At 47.8% G+C, this 26,073-nt stretch overlaps 1 protein-coding gene across 3 annotated transcripts in view; it reads right to left on the reverse strand.

The window, feature by feature from the left end:
* Positions 1 to 26,073, reverse strand: part of NBEAL2 (neurobeachin like 2) — a 127,367-nt gene that overhangs the window by 18,702 nt on the left and 82,592 nt on the right. For 2 of the 3 annotated variants that reach the window (XM_088150469.1, XM_088150467.1), the window contains 22 exons: positions 24,772 to 24,891; positions 23,461 to 23,779; positions 23,060 to 23,142; positions 22,817 to 22,909; positions 22,426 to 22,606; positions 21,239 to 21,372; positions 20,022 to 20,181; positions 19,161 to 19,263; positions 17,799 to 17,952; positions 17,099 to 17,257; positions 16,423 to 16,582; positions 15,189 to 15,274; positions 11,779 to 12,510; positions 11,096 to 11,274; positions 9,982 to 10,141; positions 8,269 to 8,406; positions 7,583 to 7,888; positions 5,875 to 6,024; positions 4,412 to 4,569; positions 2,265 to 2,389; positions 1,550 to 1,670; positions 321 to 478 (listed from right to left, as the gene is read on the reverse strand). In XM_088150469.1, coding sequence (XP_088006595.1) covers positions 321 to 478; positions 1,550 to 1,670; positions 2,265 to 2,389; positions 4,412 to 4,569; positions 5,875 to 6,024; positions 7,583 to 7,888; positions 8,269 to 8,406; positions 9,982 to 10,141; positions 11,096 to 11,274; positions 11,779 to 12,510; positions 15,189 to 15,274; positions 16,423 to 16,582; positions 17,099 to 17,257; positions 17,799 to 17,952; positions 19,161 to 19,263; positions 20,022 to 20,181; positions 21,239 to 21,372; positions 22,426 to 22,606; positions 22,817 to 22,909; positions 23,060 to 23,142; positions 23,461 to 23,779; positions 24,772 to 24,891 — 3,979 coding nt within the window. The remainder of the gene's footprint in view (positions 1 to 320; positions 479 to 1,549; positions 1,671 to 2,264; positions 2,390 to 4,411; positions 4,570 to 5,874; positions 6,025 to 7,582; positions 7,889 to 8,268; positions 8,407 to 9,981; positions 10,142 to 11,095; positions 11,275 to 11,778; positions 12,511 to 15,188; positions 15,275 to 16,422; positions 16,583 to 17,098; positions 17,258 to 17,798; positions 17,953 to 19,160; positions 19,264 to 20,021; positions 20,182 to 21,238; positions 21,373 to 22,425; positions 22,607 to 22,816; positions 22,910 to 23,059; positions 23,143 to 23,460; positions 23,780 to 24,771; positions 24,892 to 26,073) is intronic. The other variant, XM_088150468.1, reaches the window with a different exon arrangement.

Here is a 26,073-nt window from a genome sequence, read left to right on the forward strand (position 1 = left end):
AACTGCGGAGCTGAGACGAGATGACAGGAAAAACACATCTCTCAACATCTTTCTCCAGAGCAATGAAGATACAACCCAGCCATTTGTCCTAGCTCTATCTTTATTGTAAGGTTACATTAACAGAGTCTTGCAAGACTGAAAGCATTTCTCCCCTCCTTTCCTTTTACTCTCTGGAAAGCTAGGGAGGGTCTCTTCTGAAATGCTTCCCGCACCCCTTTTCCTTCTGTGGGCTGAGACGTCTTTTACATGCTGGTTGTCCCACCTGTGGCTCTCCCTCCTGTCTCCCAAGGGCATTCCCACAGACCATTACATCCTCTTACCATCCTCGGTCTCCTCCTTCTCACTGCTGCTGTCGTAAAAATAGATCTGCTGGGTGGTGACCTCCAGGCGTCCCGGGATCACAGCCACAATGGTGATGAGCTCACAGTCCTCTGAGATGAGGAGCTTCTCCCGCTGGCTTTGCTCTTTGGGCTCTAGGCTGAAAGACACCGAAAGTTTGAACCAGGCCTATAGCTTCTGCAACCTCAGAGTTGCCACCAATCACCGCCAGAACCTGCCAGTTTCCTACCCTTCTGAGCCAAGAAAGATTGGAAAACTGTGAAGTCTAAAGTGGACTGGGGAGGGTTAAAAAATGAAGACCCATGTGACAGCTAGGTGGAGAAGAACCCAAAGAGGACCTTGGAGAAGATTTAGAGACTGTCAGTAAAATGTGAACTCAGCCTGGGAAGACAGAAAAGTATGAAAAAGAAGCTCAAGATTACCCTGCCTTGATTTTCTTTGGTATAAGAGGGAGGGAAGGAGAAACATTGTCAGAGTTTCAAGCTTAGCGACTGACTCATTTAGCGACCATTCACAGTTATGACAGTAGTAATGAAAAAGTAACTTTGCGACCAATCCTTGCATTTACAGGTCTGTAAAGCAAAGGAAAGCTGAAGGAAGATCGTAAGCACAGTCACAGTTTCACTTAGTAACCACTTCACTTAACAACTGAGTTGCTGGCCCCAATTGTGGTCGCTAAACGAGGACTCCCTATATTTATTAGAGTATATCAGTAGAGTAGAGTTCTAGGATTTCTTGTAGTGTCTGTTTTCTGGCCTAGCCTACCTTGAAGGTGTGACAACACTGAAAGTTTGACAGTGTTTCCCCTTTCTTCCTTCTTATACCAAATAGAGTCAAGGTGGGGTAATCCTGAGCTTCTTTCTCACACTGTCTTGTTTTCCCAGACTGGATGCACATTTTGCCCATGATCTGAATTCTTGTTTTGCTAATAGTCTCCAAGGTCACCTATGTGTTCCTCTACTTTAGGAGAAAATAGAAATGTTTGGCCCCATCCATGTGAGTGATATGGCCACACCCACTTTGCCTCCTACCTCTGCCTACTGCAACTCTCACCTTTCCAAAAAACGCTAAGGAAAGCCACCAGCTTCCAAAGCATTGCCCCACATTCCTGTTTTTGGAGCAGCTGATAATCAGCAACTGCTTCTCCGCTTTCTTAGCACCTTGGTGGTCCCAAGAGAAGACACCTTCCTGGGGGCATGACAAAACTCACTGATTATCCAAGAATGAGAGATCTTCTTCTCCCAGTTGATCATCCTGCATCTCGCTGACCTTGGCTTCCTTGGCAACTGCTAAAGGCAGGGATTCTGTTGGGTTGTGCAAGCCATCAGCGCCTGGAAGGAAGTGGGATGGAATTGTTAAATTGGCTCGTTTCCTGTTTTGCTCTTATTCTCCTTATTTAAGCAAGGAATTGGCCATCAACAGCTGTTGGTCCTTCTTAGCCTAAGAAGGATGCCCTTGGCTGTACCCAAGTTTTTCTGGCTCCCATGCAGGCAACGAATGTGATGGGGATGATGGGAGCTGTACTTCCAAAATACCTGGAGGGCACCTGGTTGGGAAAGTGGCCACCTCCTTCATTGAACCTTACCACCTTCTAGTGATGTTTCTGCCGGTACAGCAAAACTTGGTTCTTGTTCTCATTCCTCCTCCACACTAATGTAACCCTAACCCTTCCTCTCCTTGGGGGCATCACGCTGGCACAGAGAGCCAATTTCACCCCGAAGACCTGCAACTTAATGGCTTGGAGATTTGTTTCTTGGGAGAAATCTGATGGTGAGGTGTCCCTTTGGGGTTTCTGTCACTGGCCAGGTGAGAAACTGCCTGCTTCCCATCAAGTCCACCCCAGAATGAACCAGGTGCTCTGTATCAGCGATGGTTTCAACCTGCAGATGCCAAAGGACCACTCAGCTCTCACAACCCCTTCTTACCGAGGTTGTCCCGGAGGGCGCTCGCTTCCCCATGGCGGTCAAAGTTGTGATTGGGAACCAGCTTGAGCCTCATTCGGGAGTAGGTCTCCACGTTAGACAGCTTCCAGTGGATCTCAGGAGGGTTCCTGGGCAGAGGCAAGGAAGCTGGTGAGTGTCAAGGCCTAGCCCAAGGAACTCCAAGAGACCACGTAAATTCAGTCCAGCTATGTTTATCAGCTACAACCTCTAACAAGAATCTTCCCAGACTGAAACCCCAGTTCCCAAAGTCAGCCAGTCACAACAGTGGAAATTCGTCAGGGAGGTGCCAATCTCATCCTCTTGTTCTTCCCATGCTGTTCTGGTGAGCTAAGAAAATGTTTATCTCCCTGAGCCTGGCCTTCATAATTCCACTCCATCACAGTGAGTCAGAGCTCTCTTTGCAGGAAAAGCACGCCAAACTCATTGAAGGTTTGCATGAAGGCCCCTTCAGAAGAGCCCCACTATTGGTGCATCTCTGGCAGAACCATCGGTTCTCACAGGCAGTGCATCGTGATGCTTTTAGGCAGAGGAAATACCATTTTCCCCCATTGTCAGCTAACTAACATTCTCTCAGCGCACAGGGCCTGGGAACTTTGCATCCCAAGGAGATGTTTAACCCATAACCTGCGCTTTGGGGCTGAAAAGTCAGAGGCATGATTGCAAACTCATCAACCCACCTCTGCTTTTGGAGTGGGAAGCTCCTTAGCCGGGAGTGACTATTTTGGTATATTTCCAAGGACAAAGAAAAATGAAGAAATGGTCCGGGATGTGTTTTATTGGCCAATGGCTTTGGGGTGCTTAATTCTTTTTCACAGTCTGGAAATTCCTCTCTGGTTCCTTTTAACTTGGTTTCTCCGTTCCTGCTTTCTCTCAGATTTGCATTTCCAAAAGAAATGGAGATTAGTTACTGGGGAAAAGGAGACTGCATTTCTGCATTTTATATTACCATACAGACTTGCGGATAAGCCCATCTGCGGATAAGCCAACCTGCAAATTTTTAACCAAAATACCATGAGAAATGTGCCTCCCTGGATGAGCCGACCCTCAACATTTTTGTACGTTTTTTTCAATATATTCTGAAGGACTTCATTTGTTTTCATATTTTGTATTCATAAATGCTGTTTTCCTGGACAGATTCCGTTTTAAATTTTCACACGCAGGTAAGCTGAGATAATGTCAAAACATTTCTGAAATGTCTATATTCAAAGAATGAGAAGATGGAGCAGCAGGCTTCTACATGGGCTAAATTTAATAATAAGTTTAAGGACTGAGTTATAATAATACTTCACCGATCTATTTTTTTCTTTTTTCCTTAGCTCCTTTCCCCTAATGTTCAGTTTATTTTAATCACTGTAACATGCATCGCTTGTTACTGTATTATCACTCTGCGGGGGTTTAACTTCACTAATTAAAAGGAAAGAACGAAAAAGGTTTAGATTGTGCCTATTTTACAACTTTTTAAAAGGTTTTCAGAAAAGCTGAGTGCTATGCCCTGTCTATGCAGGATTCGCCAAAAGAAAGTTCCAAAATAGCGTCCACTGGAGTTGGGCAGCCAATACATTTAAATAAATAAATAAATAGAAATAGAAATGCCTCCAAAAAATGAGAATACAGTAGTCCTCACTTAACAACTGTTCGTTTAACAATGGTTTGAAGTTACGATGGCCTTAGAAAAATTGCTTGATGGCCTGTACTTGCATTTACGATTGTCACAAACCTTTGCGCCCCCCCATGATCACATGATTGTGATTTGCAACCTTTTTTACAATGGTCGTTAAGCGAATCATGGCAAAAAAATCCATTGGGGAAGCTGGATTCACTTAACGACCATGTGATTCACTCAATGACCATGTGATTCACTTAACGACCATGTGCTTCGTTTAACCATGGTGATTCACTTTATGACCATCGTAAAATGGTCGTAAAATCAGGTCCAGCCACATGGTGACTCGCTTAACAACCAATTTTCCGGTCTCTGTTGTGGTTGTTAAGTGAGGACTACCTGTAAATCCTTTCAGGAGCTAAAACAATGAGACTCCTGCCTCCTCCCTTCCCTTTCAGGGGCATCTGACAGCATGGTTCCTTAAAGATGAGACGGCCACGGGCGTGGAAGGGAGACCGACACCTACCGATCAGCCCACGCGGAGCGCTGAGAAGTCAACAAGCGTCCCAGAGCCCGCCACTGCTTCAAGACAGTGTTGTGATGGTGGTTGACTTGCTTGAGCATATTTGTGTGCCGGATGTTCTCATACTTTGCCCGCTTCATCACAGGCTCCAAAACAAGCTCCTGAGAAAAAGCAGGGGAGGGTGGGGTGGAAACAGGGGAAGGAGGGTGACGAGGGGAAGGGAAGGGGGAGATGCTCTGTTAACCAAAAAAACCCCAGGGAGGGTCTGCTTGGAAAGTACGCAGATCTGTTGGATGAGCAGTTAGAAGCACAAAGCTGGAAAGATTCAGCACTTCCCACTACGGAGGAATGGTTGGTGACATTGACAGAACTGGCTGAGATGGCCAAACTGACTTCTCTGATTAGAGAAAGGGCAATATCTACACGGATTGGTGACTGGAAGCCCCTTATGGACTTTTTGTGTAAAAATGAAAAGAAATGAACTTGTGATTTATAAAAAAAATAAAGCATGCAGATCCGTTGGAGTCCACTAGAAGGAGAAGGGAGGGATTTGGGTCTTCCCTCCCCGTCTTTCTTGCTTAAACCTTTCTTAGATACGTGGAAGCATATTTGGGGCGTAACACAACAGTTTCACGTTCTTTCCTGCCCCAAATGAGGGGGACTTTGGGCGCTGCAAGATGACTCCCTGCTTAATTTTGACAGTGCAATCTTACCAAGGCTCCAAACAGCTGTAAAAAATGAAATTGGGGGTAGATGCCCCCCACCCCACCCCGGATCAGGGAGATCCAGCTTCACCATGGAATTCCCTGATTAACTTGGAACCAATGGTTCCTGATCAGCCCAGCCTACCTAACAGGGTTGTGGTTGGGAGGATAAAATGAGGGGAGATCCCCCGCTTGAAGTAGTGGGACAAAAAGGCAATACATTAATAATAAATGGTCATGAGGATAACGCATTGCAAAAGCATAAATGGTTGCAAAGTCTTCCCCCACCTCATGCCCTCCAGATGTACAACTTGCATGACAAAGGCCAGGCCAGCTGAAAATGATGGGAACTGTAATCCGGGGAGACTGGGAGGATGGACATCTGTCAGGCCTAGCCCAAGGAACTCCAAGAGACAGTGCAAATTCAGTCCAGTTATGTTTATTAGCTACAACCTCTAGCAAAAATCTTCCCAGACTCAAACCCCAGTTCCCAAAGTCCTCCAGCCACAACAGTGTGAATTCCTCAGGGAGGTGCCAGTCTCATCCTCTTGTTCCTCCCACGCTCTTCTGGGGAGCTAAGAAAGTGCTTATCTCCCTGAGCCTGGCCTTCATAATTCCATTCCATCACAACATCTGAATTTAAATGAAATGAAGGCTCAAGGATCTGGGCCAGCTGCCTGAGGGGACAGTCCAGATTTGACGGGCGAAGGACCCAGCAGCCCGCCCACCCACCCCCTACCCACCCCCTACCCACCCCCCTACCTGGAACTTCCTCCGGCTCTCGGATTTCTCCTTATCCCTCCTCAGATTGCTGCTCATCAATGCGTCGTAGCAGGAGTTCCAAAAATTGGACATGTGGTCGTGGCTCTTGAGAAACGTGTCCATTTCAAACTGGGCCATGGTGGGTTGTACCTGGGAGGGAGACCCAGCCGGGAAAGTCACTAAGGGGAGCAGCAAGCCGACACGCAGGGCGTGCAAAACTTAAAACGTTGGAAACGGAAGGTTCTGCGGGACAGCGCAAATGTTCCGGTGTTCCTGAAACATTCTGCCCCTGAGCATTGTGCCTTGCACAGAGCTACAGGAAGTATGCACGTGCGTTCACGCCCACAAGAAGCAATAGCCACACGCCTACAACTCGCAAACGTCCAGGCAGTTCTCCAGCTTGCCACTTGCTCAAGCCGCCTGGCTCAACTTCTACTTCGTGGAGACCCGCCTCAAGTCCTGTACCCAGTTCTGGGTACCCCGGTTTAAAAATGGCGCAAAGAAGGACAGCAAATTTAGTCAGGGGACTAAAAACGAAAGCCACATCTTTATTTAATTTATTTATTATTATTGGTTTATTGACTGCATCCTGCAGTGTCATCCAAGCATCATTGCAACAATATCACAGTAGTGGGAATGAGCTTTATGCTGCCCTACTGATGGCTGGGTAAAGTGTCTTGATTTGATTCTGGTTCATTTACATGGAAACTAAGCTAAATTAAATATAGTTATTCTGATTACTCATCAGCCCCATTATTGTCCTCTTCCCTTTCTCTCACGGCTGAGGTCTCAGTGTGTGTTCTGGGGCCTTGAATACCAAACCATCAGCAACAAGGTTTTTGCGCAGTCACTGGGAAGTCTGAACTGAAGAAAATCTGGAGAAATTCTGAGAAAGGGAATGATTGAAGGGGAGAAAAAGCCACCTGTTATGTCAAATTCTGGGCCTTGCATTTAAGAAGGATTTAGGCAAGCTAATTCAGAGAAGAGCCACGAGGATGATTAGGGATGAGAAAGTACAGTCCTATGAAGAGAGATTGAATGAGTTGGACATGCTCTAGCCCTGGTGAGAGAACAAATACACCGAAGGTCCACACTTATGGATCGTCCTAGAGTGCAGGACACTGAATATTGGATTTAAGTAGTAAGCTAAGCAGGTTCTGACTGAATGTTAGAAACAACTTCCTAGCATCTCAGCAGTGAAATCAGCGATACTGGGAGAATGTAGGTTTCTTGTAATTGGGTGCTCCAACAGAAGAGGATGGATGTAGCTCAGGGTTGAACTGTGGAATTCCTGGTGCTCTCTGAGCTTGGCTGCTTGCTTGCAGACGTTTCATGACTCACCTAGGTAACGACACCAGCGCATCATCGTTGTACTGATGATGTTACCTAGCTGGGTCATGAAATGTCCACAAGCAAACAACCAAGCACAGAGAGCACCAAGAATTCCACAATTAGATGCCATCAAGCAGAGGTTGGATAGCCACCTCTTGAAGATGCTTTAATTTGGATTCCTGCACTGAATCCAGGAGTTGGACTAGATGGCCTAGAAGATCTCCTTCATCCTGCAATACATCAGTTACTTTGCTGAGAGAAAGGCAGCGAGGCTGAAAGGTGTGAAAGAGGAATGGAGCAACAGGGAGGCCAAGGGTTACTCCAAATGGCCTCTGTCCCTTTCCGTTTGCTTAGGACGTTGGGCAGGTAGACTTACATGCTTCTCAATGAAGGTGAGCCACTCAGGGTGGGTGCAGAACACCTGGAAGTCTTCGTAAAACGTGGGGCTGCCATTGGTGGGGGGCAGAGATGGCAGGAAGTGCTGTAGCTGCAAAGTGTCGTAGCACTGGTCCATCAAAGTACGGATAATGGGCACCAGCCAGGAGAAGGTCTCTGACTTGGTGTGCAGAGAGGCCCGGAGGGGAGTCTCCAGTTTGCCCAGCAGGTAGCAGGCTTCCTCCTTCTTGGGGGCTGAAGCCGTCTGGAGGAGGCCATGGAGCTTCACGTAGGCCAAGGACTGCAGCTGAAAGGAAAAAGGAAGAGGTAGGGCAGCGTTTTGGAGTTAGCAAATGCCTATGCATCTGGTCTGCTGGATTTGCTAACTCCAAAACATGCAGATGTCCAAGATCTGGAGGAACTGCTAACTCTAAAATGCGCTCTGCCACGTGTCTATGCATCCATGGACCCAAGTGACTCAGGAACCTAGCGGCAGGGGCGATGGGTGCCCCGTTGGAAGACCTGAAGGGCCAGGTTGGGGTCAGATCATCCTGGAAAAGGTGTATCTAGGTGGTCATTAAGAGCTGACACCAACTTCATGGCACACAATCAATAATCAATGTGGGGAAAGCAAAGTTGGGATCGCCCGTAGGAGGGGAAAGGCTGCACAGGGGTTCTGGGACTCACCTGCACGTCTTCCAGCATGATGTATCCGATCAGCACCCGCAGGCCGATTTGGGCCATCTCCTTCAAGTCCGAAGTGCCGTTGGCTAAGTGGTACCAGACCCCCAACTTATCTAGCAGGCTGTTGGCACCCTCGTAAATCTAGGGCCCAAAGACAACAAGACCGATGCGTCAAGGGAGAGATCCCCTGTCCTGTCTCTCCCTCCCCATGCACGCGCACTCGTGGGCAGAAGACGACCCTCAAGCCCCAGCTTCACCCCATCGCAGGCCATTCTTCAGCCAGTTTCACATATGCTGCGTCCTGGTCTTTTTGTTTCCTTCTTAGCTTTTCTTAATTGTCTCTATTGAACGGAGACAACAGAGATAAACCACATTTACACACCAACCACATTTGCACGCCACATAGAGATAAATCACATTTACACACCAACCACATTTTCACACCACAGAGATAAACCACATTTACACACTAATCACATTTGCATGCCACATAGAGATAAGCCACGTTTACACACCAACCACTTTTGCACGCGACATAGAGATAAGCCACGTTTACACACCAACCACATTTGCATACCACATAGATAAACCACATTTACACACCAACCACATTTGCACACCAGAGATAAACCACATTTACACACCAACCACATTTACATGCCACATAGAGATAAGCCACATTTGCACACCAACCACATTTGCACACCAGAGATAAGCCACATTTACACACCAACCACATTTGCACACCAGAGATAAGCCACATTTACACACCAACCACATTTGCACACCAGAGATAAACCACATTTACACACCAACCACATTTACATGCCACATAGAGGTAAGCCACGTTTACACACCAACCACATTTACATGCCACATAGAGATAAGCCACATTTACACAGCAACCACATTTGCACACCAAAGATAAATCACATTTACACACCAACCACATTTACATGCCACATAGAGATAAGCCACGTTTACACACCAACCACTTTTGCACGCGACATAGAGATAAACCACATTTACACACCAACCACATTTGCACACCACATAGAGATAAACCACATTTACACACCACACACATTTACATACCACACCAGAGATAAATCACATTTACACACCAACCACATTTGCACACCAAAGATAAATCACATTTACACACCAACCACATTTACATGCCACATAGAGATAAGCCACGTTTACACACCAACCACTTTTGCACACGACATAGAGATAAACCACATTTACACACCACACACATTTACATGCCACATAGAGATAAACCACATTTACACACCAACCACATTTATACCCCATCTAGAGATAAACCACATTGACACACCATTCAAAAGAGGCCATAAAAAAGCTAAGAAGGAAGCAAAAAGACCGGAACGCATCCTCTCCAGCAGCCAACACCCAGATAAGCAGGGATTAACCCCAGACAAACAGTCAAGCAGAAAACAACACCCTAATCAAGGGACTACCAAGGAGAAAACCTCTCCCCACCCACACGGGCAGGGCAAGGTACTCTATATAAACAGGGAGCAAACCCCACACTCCCTTCCAGCACTGATGATGTTACCTAGCTGGGTAACGAAACGTCTGCAAGCAAACAACCAACCAGAAAACACCAAGGACTCCAAACTCTTCTTTCTCAGCCTCAGCACAATCTTTCCACTGAGGGTCACGATCCGCTGCTCCCAAGCCACCCACCTTCTCACTCCACAGGACCTGGTTGTTGTGGCCCTCCGAGAACAAGAAATCTTGGAGGAGGTGAAGCAGTTTCAATGCGTTCTGGGTGAGGCTCGGCAACAAGGCTGGCGTGGCCTCCTTCAGGTCCGTCAAGGCCGATTCCATCATCATCTCCAGAAGACTGGGGGTGAAATGAGGGGTGGGAGACGGGGGCAGGACACTTCAATTGACAGTGAGGAAAGGGACAGGCTGCAGATAGCTGGAGGACAGGAATCGGCTGAAAGGCAGCTTCCCGTTCTGTTGATGGGCCTTGTGTTCATGTGTTAAAAGGAAGCCATAAATCACACACACAGCCGGTTCCATATCCCAGCTAGAGCCTCAGAAATGAACTCTTGGCCATCTCCATCTACTTCTTCATCCCACAAGATCATTGCTCCCTTTCCCTCAAATCCCACCCTTATCTCTGGTCTAAAGCCCTCTCCTTCTTCAAAGCCCATTCCTTCAGCAGAGGGATGGGCAACCATTTTGGGAGGGGGCAGGACTGCACTACTTTTAAAAATAGGGTTTGGCTTCCAAGAGCCCCAGGGAAATGAACCATAGAGGGGATGGGGCCAAAGTTTCCAGTGGGGAGGGTTGAGAGTTGGGCCTTAAGGAGCAATATGGGGGCCTGAAGCTTGTGTTTTTCTGGCTCTGCCAAGAGAAAGCCTTTTGGCCTCCCCACTGTGGATGTGTTTGTGGGGTCTGCAAAAGGGGCATGAAGAGGAACACATGGGACCCACAAGCTTTCTACTCTTGCTTTGATAAGATTTGATACTCTTGCTTTTGATAAGCAAGGCTGGCTGGGGAATTCTGGGAGTTGAAGTCCACACAACTTAAAGTGGCCAAGGTTGAGAAACACTGCTTTAGAGGCTCCAACCTTGTTCCTTCTGAAGTCCTTCTCGCATTGTAGATACAATCCATTGAACTGTACTCTGCTGAAGATCTGAACAGCACTGAAGTTCTCAGAAGCAATTTTCCCCATAGCCCCAGGAATCCCACTGGCCAGCACATAGGATGGTGGATCAAGCCAGAGTTTATCTGAGCAAGACCCTGGTTGCTTCCACTGGTAACCCTCAACAGCGTCTGCTTCTCTTACCTGCGTTTGATCTCATCAGGTGGGCGGACCAGCTCACAGGCTGAGCCCAGCTTGGTGAGGACGGAGAAGACCTGTCCTCGCTCTTTCCAAGCCACGTCGTCCCAGCCCTCCACTCCCCGCCAGGTGACCGAGAAGATGATGTTGGTCAGCAAATTGCAGAGCTCTTCCTCAGGAGTTTGCTATGGAGTGGGAAGGCAGCAAGATGAAGGTGGTGCAATGCTTTGGGTTGGAGACCCCAAAGGTGCTTCAGGGCAGGTCAGGACGCAATTGTTGCACCTGTCTGAAACTGCCTCATCCTGAAAAAGATGCCCCTTTGCCACACAGCTGCAAAGATATCACAGCCCTAACTTGCCTTCATTCTTCTCCGTTCCAGAACTGCTCCTTTCTCAGTTCTCCCTGTTGTCATGTTCTATCAAGTTTCTAGGGCCTGCAACTATCTTGTTTTGCTTAGATGATCCTGATACTCATAGTGTACTCTACTGGTGATGCAGTATGTATTAAATAATTTTGCTCTCTCGTTTATCGCAGGCGACACTCTCATAAGCAAGAGACCAAAAGTTGTCTGACGTCTTGATTCTAAAACTTTACTAGGTTACTTGACTCAAGTGAAGCATGTCTTATGATTCTGGACTATTTGGCGACATCAGTCTTTGTTTCCAGAAAGAAGGGTTGAAGAAACTCACCTGAGGGTTACTTGTGTTGGAGATGCTGTCGCTAGGCAGAGTTTCTTGATAGCTTGTCTCATCCAGCACGTTGGAGAGACTAGAACTCTTCCGAGCCCTCATCCCCGGGAATGGCTTGAAATTCTCCAAAGGTGATGGAGTTCCTGGAAGGCTGAGGGGTGTCTGGTTGCCACTTTCCAAGGTGGCTGCAGAGCTCGTGCTGCCCAAATCCAAGCCAAGATCAAAGGGTGACGTGGAGAAAGGGGAGAGTGGGTGGTAGACGCGGTCAGCTGGGAGTGTGCCCCCTGCGTGGGCCTCTCCCTGACCAGGAAGGTCCATGGTATTGGAGGAGGAAGAATGGCTGGCAAGATCTAAGGAGTCAAAGGATTTGAAGACATAAGACTGGAAGACTCTGCTCCTCTGGTTGGTGGGAGACATGGACAGGTCCGAGAAACCTTCTGAGAGTTCATGGTCAGAGGCTTCGTAGCCCAGGGGGAGGAACACATCCAGGTCCTGCAGGTCAGTGGCCAAGGGACTTGTGGACCCCACCAGCTCTTTCCCTTTTTCCACGCTTGACTGCTCTGAGAGCTTCAAGAAATCCACACCATTGGTGCCACTGCCTGAGTTCGACAGGCTGTGTTGGCGAGACTCATAGGACTCTTTGACGTAGAGCTTGGTAAGGGTGTCCTGCCAGCCTGCCAGCTTGGCCAGCTGCTTCACCATGTCGTGCTGGGAATAAATCAGGTGGAAGAGCTGGACAGAGAGAGAAACAGAAACAGATCACTGATCTGATCTGCCCACAGATCACATGTTGCATGTGGTCCTGCAACACCTTTATTGCAAACCTAGAACAGGTCCAACGTTTTAAGAGGGAAAAGAGAAGCCATCAATCTTGCAGTTGGTGAGCTTTGGTTCTCCTCATTTAGTACTGTTGACCCTCACCAGGAACAGATCTCCAAAATTTCAGACAGGGATTTATTTGTCTAGCTCTAGTAGAAAAACTAATCTGGGACCTTCTGCATGTTCTGTTACTAGGTGATTCCCCCACCCTCCTGGAAATGTCTTATACAGTAACACTCACTTCTCCAGACTAGCTGCCTCCAGATGCAGCAGTGCTGGTTGGGAATAATGGGCCAACACATCTGGAGTGACCAAGTTAGATATGGCCAAACTAAGACACCTTGGACAGCAGGGTGGGGAAAAGTATCCTCTGCCTGAGGCCCTAGCCTAGCCCACTCTCCCACCCCATCTGGCCCCTTTCAAATATTGCTACCAGACCTGGGGGCTCCAAGCATTCCCAGCCAGTCCTTAGCTGCCCAATTGGAGAAGACTTTCTTGGAGAGACCGCAAGTCAGATTAGATGATCCTGGGGTGGGAGCTAGATTTCAAAAGCTCAGCCTAGTATCAAAACTAGTCAATCTCTAAAATGAGGTGGAAACTGTCCTTCCTACCCAAAGAGAGTGGCTTGAAGCTGGTTATTCCACACAGGTGGAAGAAAAAGGCCAAGAATGTAAACCTTGGTTTCACTATAAGGGCTTGCGTTTGAGACATACAGTCAGGTCCAGAAATATTGGGACATCGACACAATTCTAACATCTTTGGCTCTATACACCACCACAATGGATTTGGAATGAAACAAACAGTGTGCCTTAACTGCAGACTGTCAGCTTTAATTTGAGGGTATGTACATCCAACTCAGGTGAACGGTGTAGGAATTACAACAGTTTGCATATGTGCCTCCCACTTGTTAAGGGACCAAAAGTAATGGGACAATTGGCTTCTCAGCTGTTCCATGGCCAGGTGTGTGATATCCCCTCAGTACCCCAATTACAATGTGCAGATAAAAGGGCCAGAGTTCATTTCAAGTGTGCTATTTGCATGTGGAATCTGTTGCTGTCAACTCTCAAGATGAGATCCAAAGAGCTGTCACTATCAGTGAAGCAAGCCATCATTAGGCTGAAGAAACAAAACAAACCCATCAGAGAGATAGCAAGAACATTAGGTGTGGCCAAAACAACTGTTTGGAACATTCTCAAAAAGAAGGAACGCACCGGTGAGCTCAGCAACACCAAAAGACCCGGGAGACAACGGAAAACAACTGTGGTGGATGACCGAAGAATCCTTTCCCTGGTGAAGAAAACACCCTTCACAACAGTTGGCCAGATCAAGAACACTCTCCAGGAGGTAGGTGTATGTGTGTCAAAGCCAACAATCAAAAGAAGACTTCACCAGAGTGAATACAGAGGGTTCACCACAAGATGTAAACCACTGGTGAGCCTCAAAAACAGGAAGGCCAGATTAGAGTTTGCCAAACAACATCTAAAAAAGCCTTCACAGTTCTGGAACAACATCCTATGGACAGATGAGACCAAGATCAACTTGTACCAGAGTGATGGGAAGAGAAGAGTATGGAGAAGGAAAGGAACTGCTCATGATCCTAAGCATACCACCTCATCAGTGAAGCATGGTGGTGGTAGTGTCATGGCGTGGGCATGTATGGCTGCCAATGGAACTGGTTCTCTTGTATTTATTGATGATGTGACTGCTGACAAAAGCAGCAGGATGAATTCTGCAGTGTTTCGGGCAATATTATCTGCTCACATTCAGCCAAATGCTGCAGAACTCATTGGACGGCGCTTCACAGTACAGATGGACAATGACCCAAAGCATACTGCAAAAGCAACCAAAGAGTTTTTGAAGGGACAGAAGTGGAATGTTATGCAATGGCCAAGTCAGTCACCTGACCTGAATCCCATTGAGCATGCATTTCACTTGCTGAAGACAAAACTGAAGGGAAAATGCCCCAAGAACAAGCAGGAACTGAAGACAGTTGCAGTAGAGGCCTGGCAGAGCATCACCAGGGATGAAACCCAGCGTCTGGTGATGTCTATGCGTTCCAGGCTTCAGGCTGTGATTGACTGCAACGGATTTGCAACCAAGTATTAAAAAGGAAAAGTTTGATTTATGATTATTATTCTGTCCCATTACTTTTGGTCCCTTACCAAGTGGGAGGCACATATGCAAACTGTTGTAATTCCTACACCGTTCACCTGAGTTGGATGTACATACCCTCAAATTAAAGCTGACAGTCTGCAGTTAAGGCACATTGTGTTTGTTTCATTCCAAATCCATTGTGGTGGTGTATAGAGCCAAAGATGTTAAAATTGTGTCGATGTCCCAATATTTCTGGACCTGACTGTAGCAGTCACTGGAATCCTTTCATAATGGCTTCGTTTGTTTTTCCTCCAGTAAATCTACCTATCAGAAGCTTGAGTCCCTGAATGTCTCTTGTGCCTTTTCCAAATCAACCTGTCCAGAGAAGTGTGACACTTAGGCCACCAGCCCAATAAAACAACTTCCAAGACTTCGGTGCAAATTAGCTGTTTCCCTCTAGTTGAACCAAGAGGTTCTGAGTCATGGTTCCTACATACCTTCCTGCAGATGTCCAGCCTGACTGTCAGATCTGCCCGGTGGGAGAGGTAAACTACAGCCATCAAATCCTTGTAGTTTGGAGAATCTGAGAATAAGAAAACAAAGAACAGAACAGCTTCTTACTTACAGCAAAAACAAGGGTTGGAGTGCTAACTAGTTCACCTCTCTTCCATGTGTGTTCTCACAAATGGGAAGAGGAGTGAGAGCTGCTACCATGAGCGTGGAAGTCCCAAGTTGATGTTACCCTGCTGATAACAGGCAGGTTCAGGTAGTTTCTTGCCCATCCACCCATCAGCAGAGGAAGATGCATCCACAGTGGCAGATATGCAGCAGCTGCGTTCATACAACATGCTAAACTCCAGTTAGCCAAACACAAAACTGCTGTGCTTAGTCTTAGAACTCAACTGGATGCTCTGATGAATATAATATACCAGTGTTTCTCAACCTTGGCAGCTTGAAGATGGGTGGACTTCAACTCCCAGAATTCTCCAGCCAGCATGCTGGCTGGAGAATTCTGGGAATTGAGGTCCACCCATCTTCAAGTTGCCAAGGTTGAGAAACACTGCAACAGGCGAAGGCAATGGCCAAACCAGAAACCAACCTATGCTTGAACCAGTAAGAACCAGACTTTGGCATAATCTAGCATATTGTGGGAGCCCAGACACACTTGGGTGATTGTGTATGTATCTCACTTGTGTTGATGTGTTTCTGCTGCATGTTGCCTCTACACACTTGGTACTTTGAGAACACTGTCAAACCGTGGGTTTCTCCTGTTCTCCTTCTGGCTCACTCCTCCCAAGAGAAGCAGAGGGCTATGTGTTTTGACAACCACGGTCCTCTCATGTGCAAACCAAGCTACTCAAGGAAAGTGCGGAGTAAGTGCAAGCCTTCAACTCCCTCTGATAACTCCAAGCTTCTGCCAGCTCCTGCTACAGAGCTCGATCAATTCTCATCATAGTTTCTTTCTAGATACATCCTCCAAAACTCATCTGAAACAGCCCCCCAAGTTAGGAGAAAGCTACTTAGCTCCAAGACGTGGAAGATTAGGAGCAAAGGTACAATGTCCTGCATTTTGCCAAGAATGATACACGGCATTCCTAATTGGCTGGGTGGGATGTATGGTGGGAAAATAATGAACAGTGGCGTTTTGGTGGAAATGTGTCTTCTGATAATGATCCTCGTGAAGCTCCACGCATGCCAGCAGAGAAACAAAGAGAGGCCCCTGGCAGCTACCTGCTCCAAGGACTTGCTCCAAAAGGCACCGGAAGAACAGTATGGAAACAGGGATGTCGTTCAAGTATGAGATGAAGCCGTGGTAGCCTATGTCCTTCAGCTTCAGGCGGTGCTTGCTCCGTTCATTCACCTTCTCGTACTTCAGCAGCTTGTACATAATCTGTGCAAAAAAGACTGTGGTTTGCATCGGATTCTCCCCTGGGGCATGGCTGCATCGGTTGTGATGCTGTGGACGTGCTGGTTTACAACTCCCATCACATCCACCCTAGCAGCTGGCTGTGCATGATGAGGATTGTAGAGCAACATCATTGGAGGTCACTAGGCTGGGAAAAGCTGTCCTATATATTACGAAGGGAAGTGCAGTGATGCTGTTTTTAGCAGGATCTGTGCATCTGCTGTAAAATCTAGGGCAATTCTGTGGATTTTGGAGATATCCTGCCCAGAGGAGAGAATCAGAGCCTTGTTCACCACACCACTGGGACTGTGGTTATTTTCTCAGCCCTGTGCATCCCCAGGAGCTCTACACACAAACCCAACCTTCCCACTGAGAAGTGCATGACACCCGTCAGTCCCCATGGCCATCAACAGAGAAGATCCAGTTGGACCCAACCCAGTTTCCATTGCTGATCGCAGAATCCCAGGGAGAAATGCAAAGCTAATGGGGATGGGTTCCCACCTTGAAGATCCTCTCCCGCACTTCATCTGAGAACTTCCGCTGAATGAGCAGCGAGAACAGGATCTCCACATTTCCTGGCTCAAACAGGAAAGTGAAGAGCTGCTCCTGGCATGGGGAGCTCTTCTGCAGGCTGTGGATCACTTCCAGCACCCCACATACCTGCAAGACACACCAGAAGATAGAAGCTGCTGCTATACCAAATCTGGGCAGACTTTTCCTTTTTAACATTGCCCTCTGATCTCAGAATCTCAATGCAATGGTGTCTATGGTTGTTCAGGGTGTACTTTTGCACATCTTGAAACAGTATGTTAGGCTGCACTAAATGTTACCCACAGTTAATCAGTTTATCTTTGTTTATGCTCAAGTTCTTCCTGTGGTAGATCTGAGATCTGGGATTTGAACTCTCTTGATAGTAAGCCCTTAAGCCAGGGTCCCAATCCAGAATCCATACTTCAGAGCACCCTCCTTCAATATGGAACTTTCTAAGGCATGGTTGATTTCAACTCCCAACATTCCTAGCCTTTGGCTATGCAGGAGGAGAATTCTGGGAGATGAAATCTAACACATCTGGAAGATGCCAGGTTGAGTAAGCAGGCTTCCTTGTCTGGGAACAAGAGGGATAGCAATGCACCAATCAATCTGGGCACCCCGATGTTCTCCAGCCCTTTTCTGCAAGCTCTTGGCTCTGTCCCCAGCCCACCTGATGCTCATCATTTACAGCTGCCAGATAGTTCATGGTGCTGTGCATCTCATCACTGGTGATATTTCTGCAGAAGAAGTCCTTGATCAGGCTGAAGAGGGATGTTTGTACTGTCCGGAGGTCATCAGTGGCAATGGGCTTCTCCTTGTACATTCTGAGGAGAGGAACCAAGGAAAGGGTCATAGGAGAGCTGCCTTGGGTGATCAGCTGTCAGGTTCAGCCCAAAGAACTCCACGAGACAATGCAAATACAGTTCTGTTGCGTTTATTAGCTTCCAGCTCAAGACAGAATCTCACCAGACTGAACCCAAGTTCCCAAGCCAGGCAGCCACAACACCGTGAATTCCTTAGGGAGGTGCCAGCTTCATCTTCTTGAACTTCCCATGCTCCTGTTGGGGGCTAAGAACACGCTTATCTCCCTGAGCCTGGCCTTCATAAGTCCATTCCATCACATCAGCCTAGGCTGGTGGGTCCAGTTGGCTCCATAAAGGCCACTGGTGCATGGACTCCCAACATGATCATAAGTAAGTGGGTGGATTTAACAAAGATGGGCCCTCTTCATTGGTCTAATTCTTCACCTAAGTAGCCCTATTTTTCTTAACATAGGAAGATCCTTATGTTGTATTCTGTGCAAGCTTTGGAGGTAGCATAATACAAGACAGTGCTGTCCAGAGGGGAAACATGTGGAAAGGATATGGGCTCCCAGAGAAACAGTCCATCAAAGGCTTCTTGGAAATTCCAACTTCCCTCCTCATTCTTGAAGAGCCCCCATTTCATGGCTTCCATTCTGAGAACACTCAGTGCATCACAACTATTGGATAGCCTGCACATCCTGCCTCTGCGCTGGCATTTTTACATCCAAGCCCATATCTGGCACATGGCTCATCCACTTCCCCAGAGGTGCCCCAAAGTGACTTCCTTCAAGGCCATCTACAACCCGGACAGTTGGGTTAGTTTCTGATTTGGATTGTTACACAATCCCTGAGAACTTGTTGACGTTGTTCCCATGCCAACATTTCCTTTCAAGGCCCAGAAGAGATTCTTGGATGGCTTGGAATATATGTTCTTCGTTCTGAAGACATCCTTTGGGGATGAGCTGAAGTTAATTTACAAACCAGGCATTCTGAAGGATTTATTCTGTAATATCCTGGACTACAGAAGGAAGAGCATATATCTATTCAACAGCAATTCAATTCTCCTCCTTGTTTTAGGGTGTGTGTGTTCTTGCCTAGTTAATCAATGGCCACTAGCCATGATGGAGAAAGAATGAAAAGGAACAAGGGCATCTGGCTGGCCATTACAGGACAGGACACCTTGACTAGGGGCCAAACAAGGAGGATTTTCCAACGTTCTCTTAACTCACCCATAATATGTCCTGATAGAATCTAGGATGTACTGCACCCCATATTTCTTCCGTATCCTTTGCTTGTGGTCCTTAATTATGTCCGACAGATACTGGATGTGACCTGTCAAGAAGGACAAGATAAGGAAAAAAACTGGGCAAAGCTGGGCCACACCTGCATCTTAGGTTTGACCAGGCTGCTGTTTCCATCCCTTGTGCTATGTACGGTTTTCCAAAGATTGAGGAGCTTGGATTGGCTTCCCCATCAATGAATTCAGCTTCAATCACGTCATGGCATAGCCGGGCACTGGGGTCTTTTGAAATTATCCACCCAGTTTGTCAGCAGAGAAACTGCGATGATGGCTTCTCTGAATCTCCCCAGGCATGAGAAATTGCCCACCCAATTCTCAAGGCAGGGGTCCCCCTTAGAAAAGTGTTTTCCCCCTACAACTCCCTTGAAAAATAGTGGAAATGGGGCAGCCTCTCCAAAGAAAGGACACTCATCTACAGGAATTAGCCCATGTATTGCTCAGTAAGTGAAAGGACATCATTGTCCATTCAGGAGAAGTTCACCCCACGGTCTTCTCCTTGGAAAGAATCCTTGAAAGCATGTTCTCTTTCCTTGCATGGTGCATGTAATCTACCACAAATTCGGTAAGATTATGCTGCTGGAATGATGCTCCAAATGTGGAGAAAGGGGTTTCCCACCCTCCAGAACAGCGTTTCTCAACCTTGGCCACTTTAAGACAGGTGGACTTCAACTCCCAGAATTCCCCAGCCAGTCATGTTGAGTTGAAGTCCACCTGTCTTAAAGTGGCCAGGGGTGAGAAACACTGCTCCACATCTTCTCCCTCCTCTCAATCTAGACCATTCTGCCCTTACCCAGCCGGACAGCGAAGTCACTGTTGGTCCAGATGCGGAAGTCGAAGAGCAGGGCCTGGTAGAGAAGATGCAGCAGGAGGCTGTGCCCCTCCGAGGCCACCTGCTCCATCAGAATCCGGGAGGCCATTAGCACATTCATGTCCATCGCTTGGCTGGAGACCTACAGGGCATGGAGGGAAGATCTGCGTGAGGACAGCGTGTTCCACAACCTGGCCCAGAGCTCTTTTTGAGGCCATAGCTTCTCCCAATCACCCACCAAAGCCCCTTCCCCTCTTCCAGCCCCAACCCCATGGGATTTAGCAGTGAGAAACCGAAGTTATGGACTACAACACCCATCATTCCAGCCGAGGTTGGACAGGAATCGGAGTCCCGCACATTGGGATGGGACCAGCTGCCCTGTTGGAACAGGGATCAAGAGACCCCTCTATCTTCATCAAAGATTGGTTTCCAGCCCTTTCGTTTTGAGCATCCGAAAAGGTGAACATGAGACCTATTTCACCCAACGGGCTGCAAAGACGTAAGGGGCAGAAACGAGGGAGACAGGAAAATGGCACAAGAAAATATTCTAGAATGTATTCTAAATATCCTAAAATGGAAATAGTTTAGAACAGAGATGCAGATTTATTTTTCTGAAGAGGAGTAACACAACCGGAACCTCTCCCAGGCAGGAAGGGTCAAAAAAATCAAAATGGCCACAACCTTGCAATGGAAGCTCCGCCCTTTTCTACGTGTTGTGACGCACATAAAAAGGGGTGGAGCTTCCATCACACGGTTGTGGCTGTCATTTTGACTTTTTAGACATCTCCCCCCCATTCCCACGGACAATCCTGCTGTCCGGGCTTTAGAAACAAACGTTGGCATGGTGCTATTTATTTCATCCGGGGGGCAGCCCCTCGCTGGATTGGGCTGAGTTTGGAAAACTAAGCGAGGACACAGCGTGGGTTAGCACTGGGATGGGAGACAGAGAAATCCAGAGCTAGGAGAAGGGGAAATACCCTGGAAGAAGACCAGCGGGGAGCATGGTTGACAAGGAAGCGAGTGGTCATGCCCTGAAGACCCAAAGCTTTTCTTTACCATTTTCAAGCAGGCATAAAGCGACCGAGAAGGGGAAGAGGGGCCAAAACGTTGGAAACACAGAAGAGACCATCGCTCTACAGAACCGTGCATGGATTTTAAGTGGCAAAGGCAAAAGAGCTGAGCGGCACGGGAAACCTCACCTTCTGCAGCAGGGCTCCAATGATGGCAGGGCCGTGGCACTGGACCAAACTCTCTTGATTGACCTGATGACCACGGAGAAAGTTCTTCACCAGGACTAAAAAGGCAGCCACTCCGTTTTTTTCCAGTCTGCCCTCTGGGGATGGAAACCCCCATTTTAAAACCCACATGGAAATCACCTTCATCATCTCATGTACTGTCTAAAACAGTGTTTCTCAAACTGGGCGACTTTAAGATGGGTGGACTTCAACTCCCAGAATTCCCCAGCCAGCTATGAATTCTGGGAGTTGAAGTCCACCCATCTTAAAGTCGCCCAGTTTGAGAAATATTGGTCTAAAAGTATCCGGTCTCAATTATGCAAAGACTAGGCTGACTTTGTGCATTCATCCTTGTTAGGTAACACAGCGTGGCTACTTTATCAAGTGGCAGAGTTTTGGTTGTGTAATCACAATTGCCATCTTGAGCTTTTCACCCCTCCTCCTGCAGACTCCCCCCACTGGAGACCCTGCAGAACCCACCCACCCCCACTTGCAGACTCATGATCTCTACAGGGCTGCAAGGAGTTCCTGTTTCCTTCCGTGCTTAAGATCAGGTGCCATCGCACAAGCCACAGCTTCTACGCTAAGTTAGCCAAGTCCGCTAACTCCACCTCGGGACTGACTCGAACCTTTAAACCTTGTGGCTTTCAGCTTCCAGACTAATCTTTAGAATTTCCTCCTTTTCTCTTGTTGGGGTTCCCCTCGAGCCTGCCAAAGCGTTCTGCGTAACTCAAAAGCCTGCATGATCTTTTGTGATCATTCAGTTGGTCCTAATCAAGGTAGAGTAATAGCCTGCTCTGGATGTGAGATGGATTTGAGACGTTCCCCCCCTGCCACTATAGTTCAATCCTCTGATTGCAATTCTGCAGAAGTGCCTTGTCCCCCCACCCAGAGAAGGAGTGATCATCCTGAAATGCTAATAGAGATTCTGGCTGGTTCCCAAGCAAAACATTTTGCCCACTCAGTTATAAACCCGAGCATGAGCGGTCAATTAATCATTCTATGCACCAAAACATGTTTTCCTTTGGATTAAATGTCCTGCGTGAGGTCTAGAAAGAACCTTCTCTTTGCCCGATGGAAAGATCAGCGAGGAATTCTAAAAGGGTTCTCATGCAAACCGTGCCCCGCATCAGATCTAATGAAATGAAGACCTTTATAACCTGAAGATTTCCCCAGGGCAATGGGCAAGCCCTGGGCACTCCGTGAAGAGGTCAGCTCCGGGCCCACCAAGTCATGGATCTCCTGGCTATCTTTGCCTTCTTCCTTCTGAGATGCTACTTGATCCAGTAAAGGAAGGAGGGCGCCCATCCCGCCAACACAGTTGATCACATCCTATGCAGAACCCAAAACAAAGCTTCATGGAATGAGAATCATCACATTGTGGCCCCCACAAGACCCCACACTTTGGCTTTTTCTAAGGGGGGTAGGAGAATATCCATGGAGACCTAGCTTGGTCGTACAGAGAAGCAAGCAGCTAGGAATAATTTCCTCCTGACAGCTAAGATGGGTTCCTCAAAGACTTGGGTATGGGTTCCCACCTACCTTAACATCCCAGTTCACCACTTGATGCCCTGTCAGCCTCCCATCGAAGTTGTGGTTTGGGGAGAGATCCAGACAGATGTTACTTTTACAGGCCTAGAGAATCACAGAAGGGAAAGAAAGCCAATTTTGAAGATAAGCTCTGAGGATGTCCAAACATGGTCCTCTTATCAGGCTAGGTCGCTACAATTCCAGGTGGAGGCCGACCACAGATTTGCAGCAAAAGGGCTTCTGTCTTGTCCTTACCTGGGGTGTGTAATACAAAAGGAGTTTGCTACTGAGCTCCCAAAAATCTCCCTCTGGCTTAAATGGCGATGCAATATTTGGACCTGCAGGAGTGAAGGAAACAGAACTGTTGTCAAAGGTGGTAGACTTGCTCAGACTGCAAAATGAGCATGCAAGACCACATTGCTCCTGAAAAGGCCCATCCCTACAGGGGAAACCAGCTGGGGAGGCTCTGGACAAGGGCAACTTGTCCTCCATCCAGACGTGGGCCATTCTTATCTCCTGCTTTCCCCTTTGCTCCTGTGCTGCTCTGTCTGTGCCACGAATGCCCCCATCCCAAACTGGTCAGCTCCAGTTTGGTTTTTCTTCCAGTGCCTTTGGACGGAGATGGGCAAGACACACAGCTTTCTCCAGAGCCCTACCTGCCAAGAAGAGGGCCTTCACCTGAGCAGGCTGGAGTGCCTCGTAGAAGATGGAGACTGACCCCAAGTGCCCTTCAAGGGAGGTGGGCATCCCCCATTCGGTGTCCTGGGCCCCGGCGACCATAGTGGAAACCACACTTTCCCGGGCGGGAATCGGTGTCCAGGTGTGAGGAGCCAGAGAAGCTGGGAAGGACTGTGAGCGGCTGAGGAAAGGGTGTGTTGGGAAACCCAAATCTGGAGAGTGAGATGGGGGGGAGTAGACCGTGGATGTGGTGGTTGTCCGGTGGCCAGCAGAACCAATGCAGCAAGAAGTGAAGGCCTGGCCAAGAAGGTGAGAAAAATTGGAAATTTAGAAGGTGTCAGATTTTCCTTCTTGCCCTATTTTCTAGACCTCCCTTTTCCAAGCTGGTGCCCTCCAAACCCGCTGGAACGTCAACTCCCACAATCCCTCTGAAGCAATCATGCAGGTTGAGGGGATTGTGGGAGCTGAAGTCCAAACTACTGGAGAACATCTGAGGAAGACTGCTTTGAACTACAGCCATCAACATCACTCCCTGGATTTCAAGCGGGACCTGCTAAATGGGAAGCTCCAAGTCCATGATGGGAAGAGGAGACATCCAAAATAGGCCAGCATGTTTCAAAGAAGGCTGAGGAACCCAAGAAGAAGTGGAATTCCCACAAGGGCTTGATGATTTTACATGCTTCCTCCATGGAGAAGCAGAAGGTGGCAGAGTTAACCTTCTGCATTTTTGCCTGAGGAGTTGCAGTCAATGCAATGAAATGTAAACTGAGAGAGGAAAGGAAATGAAAAATCCCCACTCCAGGACCCCAGTTGGCAAACTCAAATTAAGACCAGAAAGAAATTGGATTTGATGGAGGTTGAATGGCAAACCTAGCAGGGAAAGCTGTGCATCTGTTCCTTGCTCATTTGGGTGATAGACAATCAACTCTAAAGATGGATCTTTTTCCTGTTCCTAAAGCTCAGGGTCCCAAAAGATCAGGAGGGCAATGGCTGATCTTCTCTGCTCCATCATCTGAAGGCTATGAAGAGCAACAACCCTACTGGACATCTCTACCAACGTTGCTCCTGAAGATGGTTTTCCATGGTGATCCTAAAGAACAAACCTGGGATCTTCCAAGGAAAGAATCTGATCGACCCCTGAGACAGCACCCGCTTTCCTAAAGCTGTTGCCAGCTACCCTGGTTTTAAAGCTCCTTTGGCTTCCCACGTCCTCCAAGACGGCCCTGTTTTAGTTACCCCAATTTTTACAGCTCCATAACAGCAGAAGGCGTCATCCGAGGACCTCTTACCTCGCCCAGGGAGGGGAAACGCAACTGAGCCACTTTCTGGAGCTGTCCGTCTACGAAAATATTCACCAGGTTCTGACCAAATGGCCGGCGGCCCACGATGTGGACGACGTCGACACAATGCTAGCAACGAGCAGAAGCAGAGATTACTTATTTCAATTCCAACAGGATAGCAACGTTTGTCAAGGTGTGGATCCAGGAAGGCCACAGACAGCTGGTGAAAACTGTCCCGGACTAAACATGGGTCAGTTTGGAAAACTTTCGGCAAAGCAGGTCCATCTTCAAGAGATATGCTCTCCACATGGGATCTTATTAGCTCATCTGTTCAATCGGCTTGGTTTCCTTTACTTCATTAAAAAGATCAAGCCCTCCAAGGCTCAAAATTCCTGTTAGGATTCATAAAGGTGTTTAGGTTTCCTCATTCTTGGTGGCAGGCTTAAGCAGGCCACGTTACTTGTTTGGGAGCCTCTAGCACAGCGTTCCTCAACCATGGCAGCTTGAAGATGGGTGGACTTCAACTCCCAGAATTCCCCAGCCAGCCATGCTGGCTGGGGAATCCTGGGAGTTGAAGTCCACCCATCTTCAAGCTTCCAAGGTTGAGGAACACTGCTCTAGGAGGTTGCTTCAACTTTGGAAACATTTTCTTCCAATATATGTGCCATCATTTCCCAAGGAAGGATTAAAAATACAGAATCACAGAACTGGAAGAGACCTTAGAGGTGCCTTCTCTGTTGTGGTGCCTGGTCTATAGGAGACCCCTCCCCCTGATATCCAGAGGCCCACCCCCTGGTCTTGGTCTTCCAGAAGACCATGAAGACCTGGTTTCCCCCCCAGACACTAGGGCCAAGATGCTAATGCAGCCTGGTCTGTGTGTTGGGTTTTGTAGTGGCTTGGTTATTGTATTACCCTTATTTTGTCGTGGTCTCTTTTGGGTTTTGGGGTACGCGTTGCATAATGCTGCTTTTCGTTTGCATTTTGGCGGGTAGCCGCCCAGAGCCATTCCTTAAAGATGGGTGGCCAAATACATTTTTCTACGCCCATCGATCAATGCATCAGAAACTTGCTCGCGTGGTTTTGCAGGGCCCCCGGAGCAAACTAAAACCAATTTCCTGCGTCCAAGGATTTCAGTAATTTCAGCGTAGGAGAAATAGGGGGAGATAACACTGGGCTGGGAGGAGCGGAGACAAAGCAGGGCATAAGGGTGCAAAAGACAGGGGTGTCCACAGGGTGTGGTCCAAAAGGTCAAGATGGTAGCCATGCCAGTGTGATGGAAGCTCTGCCTGCTTATTTGCAAGGCTCTACTGC

Source organism: Python bivittatus, unplaced genomic scaffold (assembly GCF_059951505.1).
Source record: "Python bivittatus isolate LINGU-HERP-01145 unplaced genomic scaffold, Pbiv_v1 ctg000610_np1212, whole genome shotgun sequence".
Taxonomy (NCBI): Eukaryota; Metazoa; Chordata; class Lepidosauria; order Squamata; family Pythonidae; genus Python; species Python bivittatus.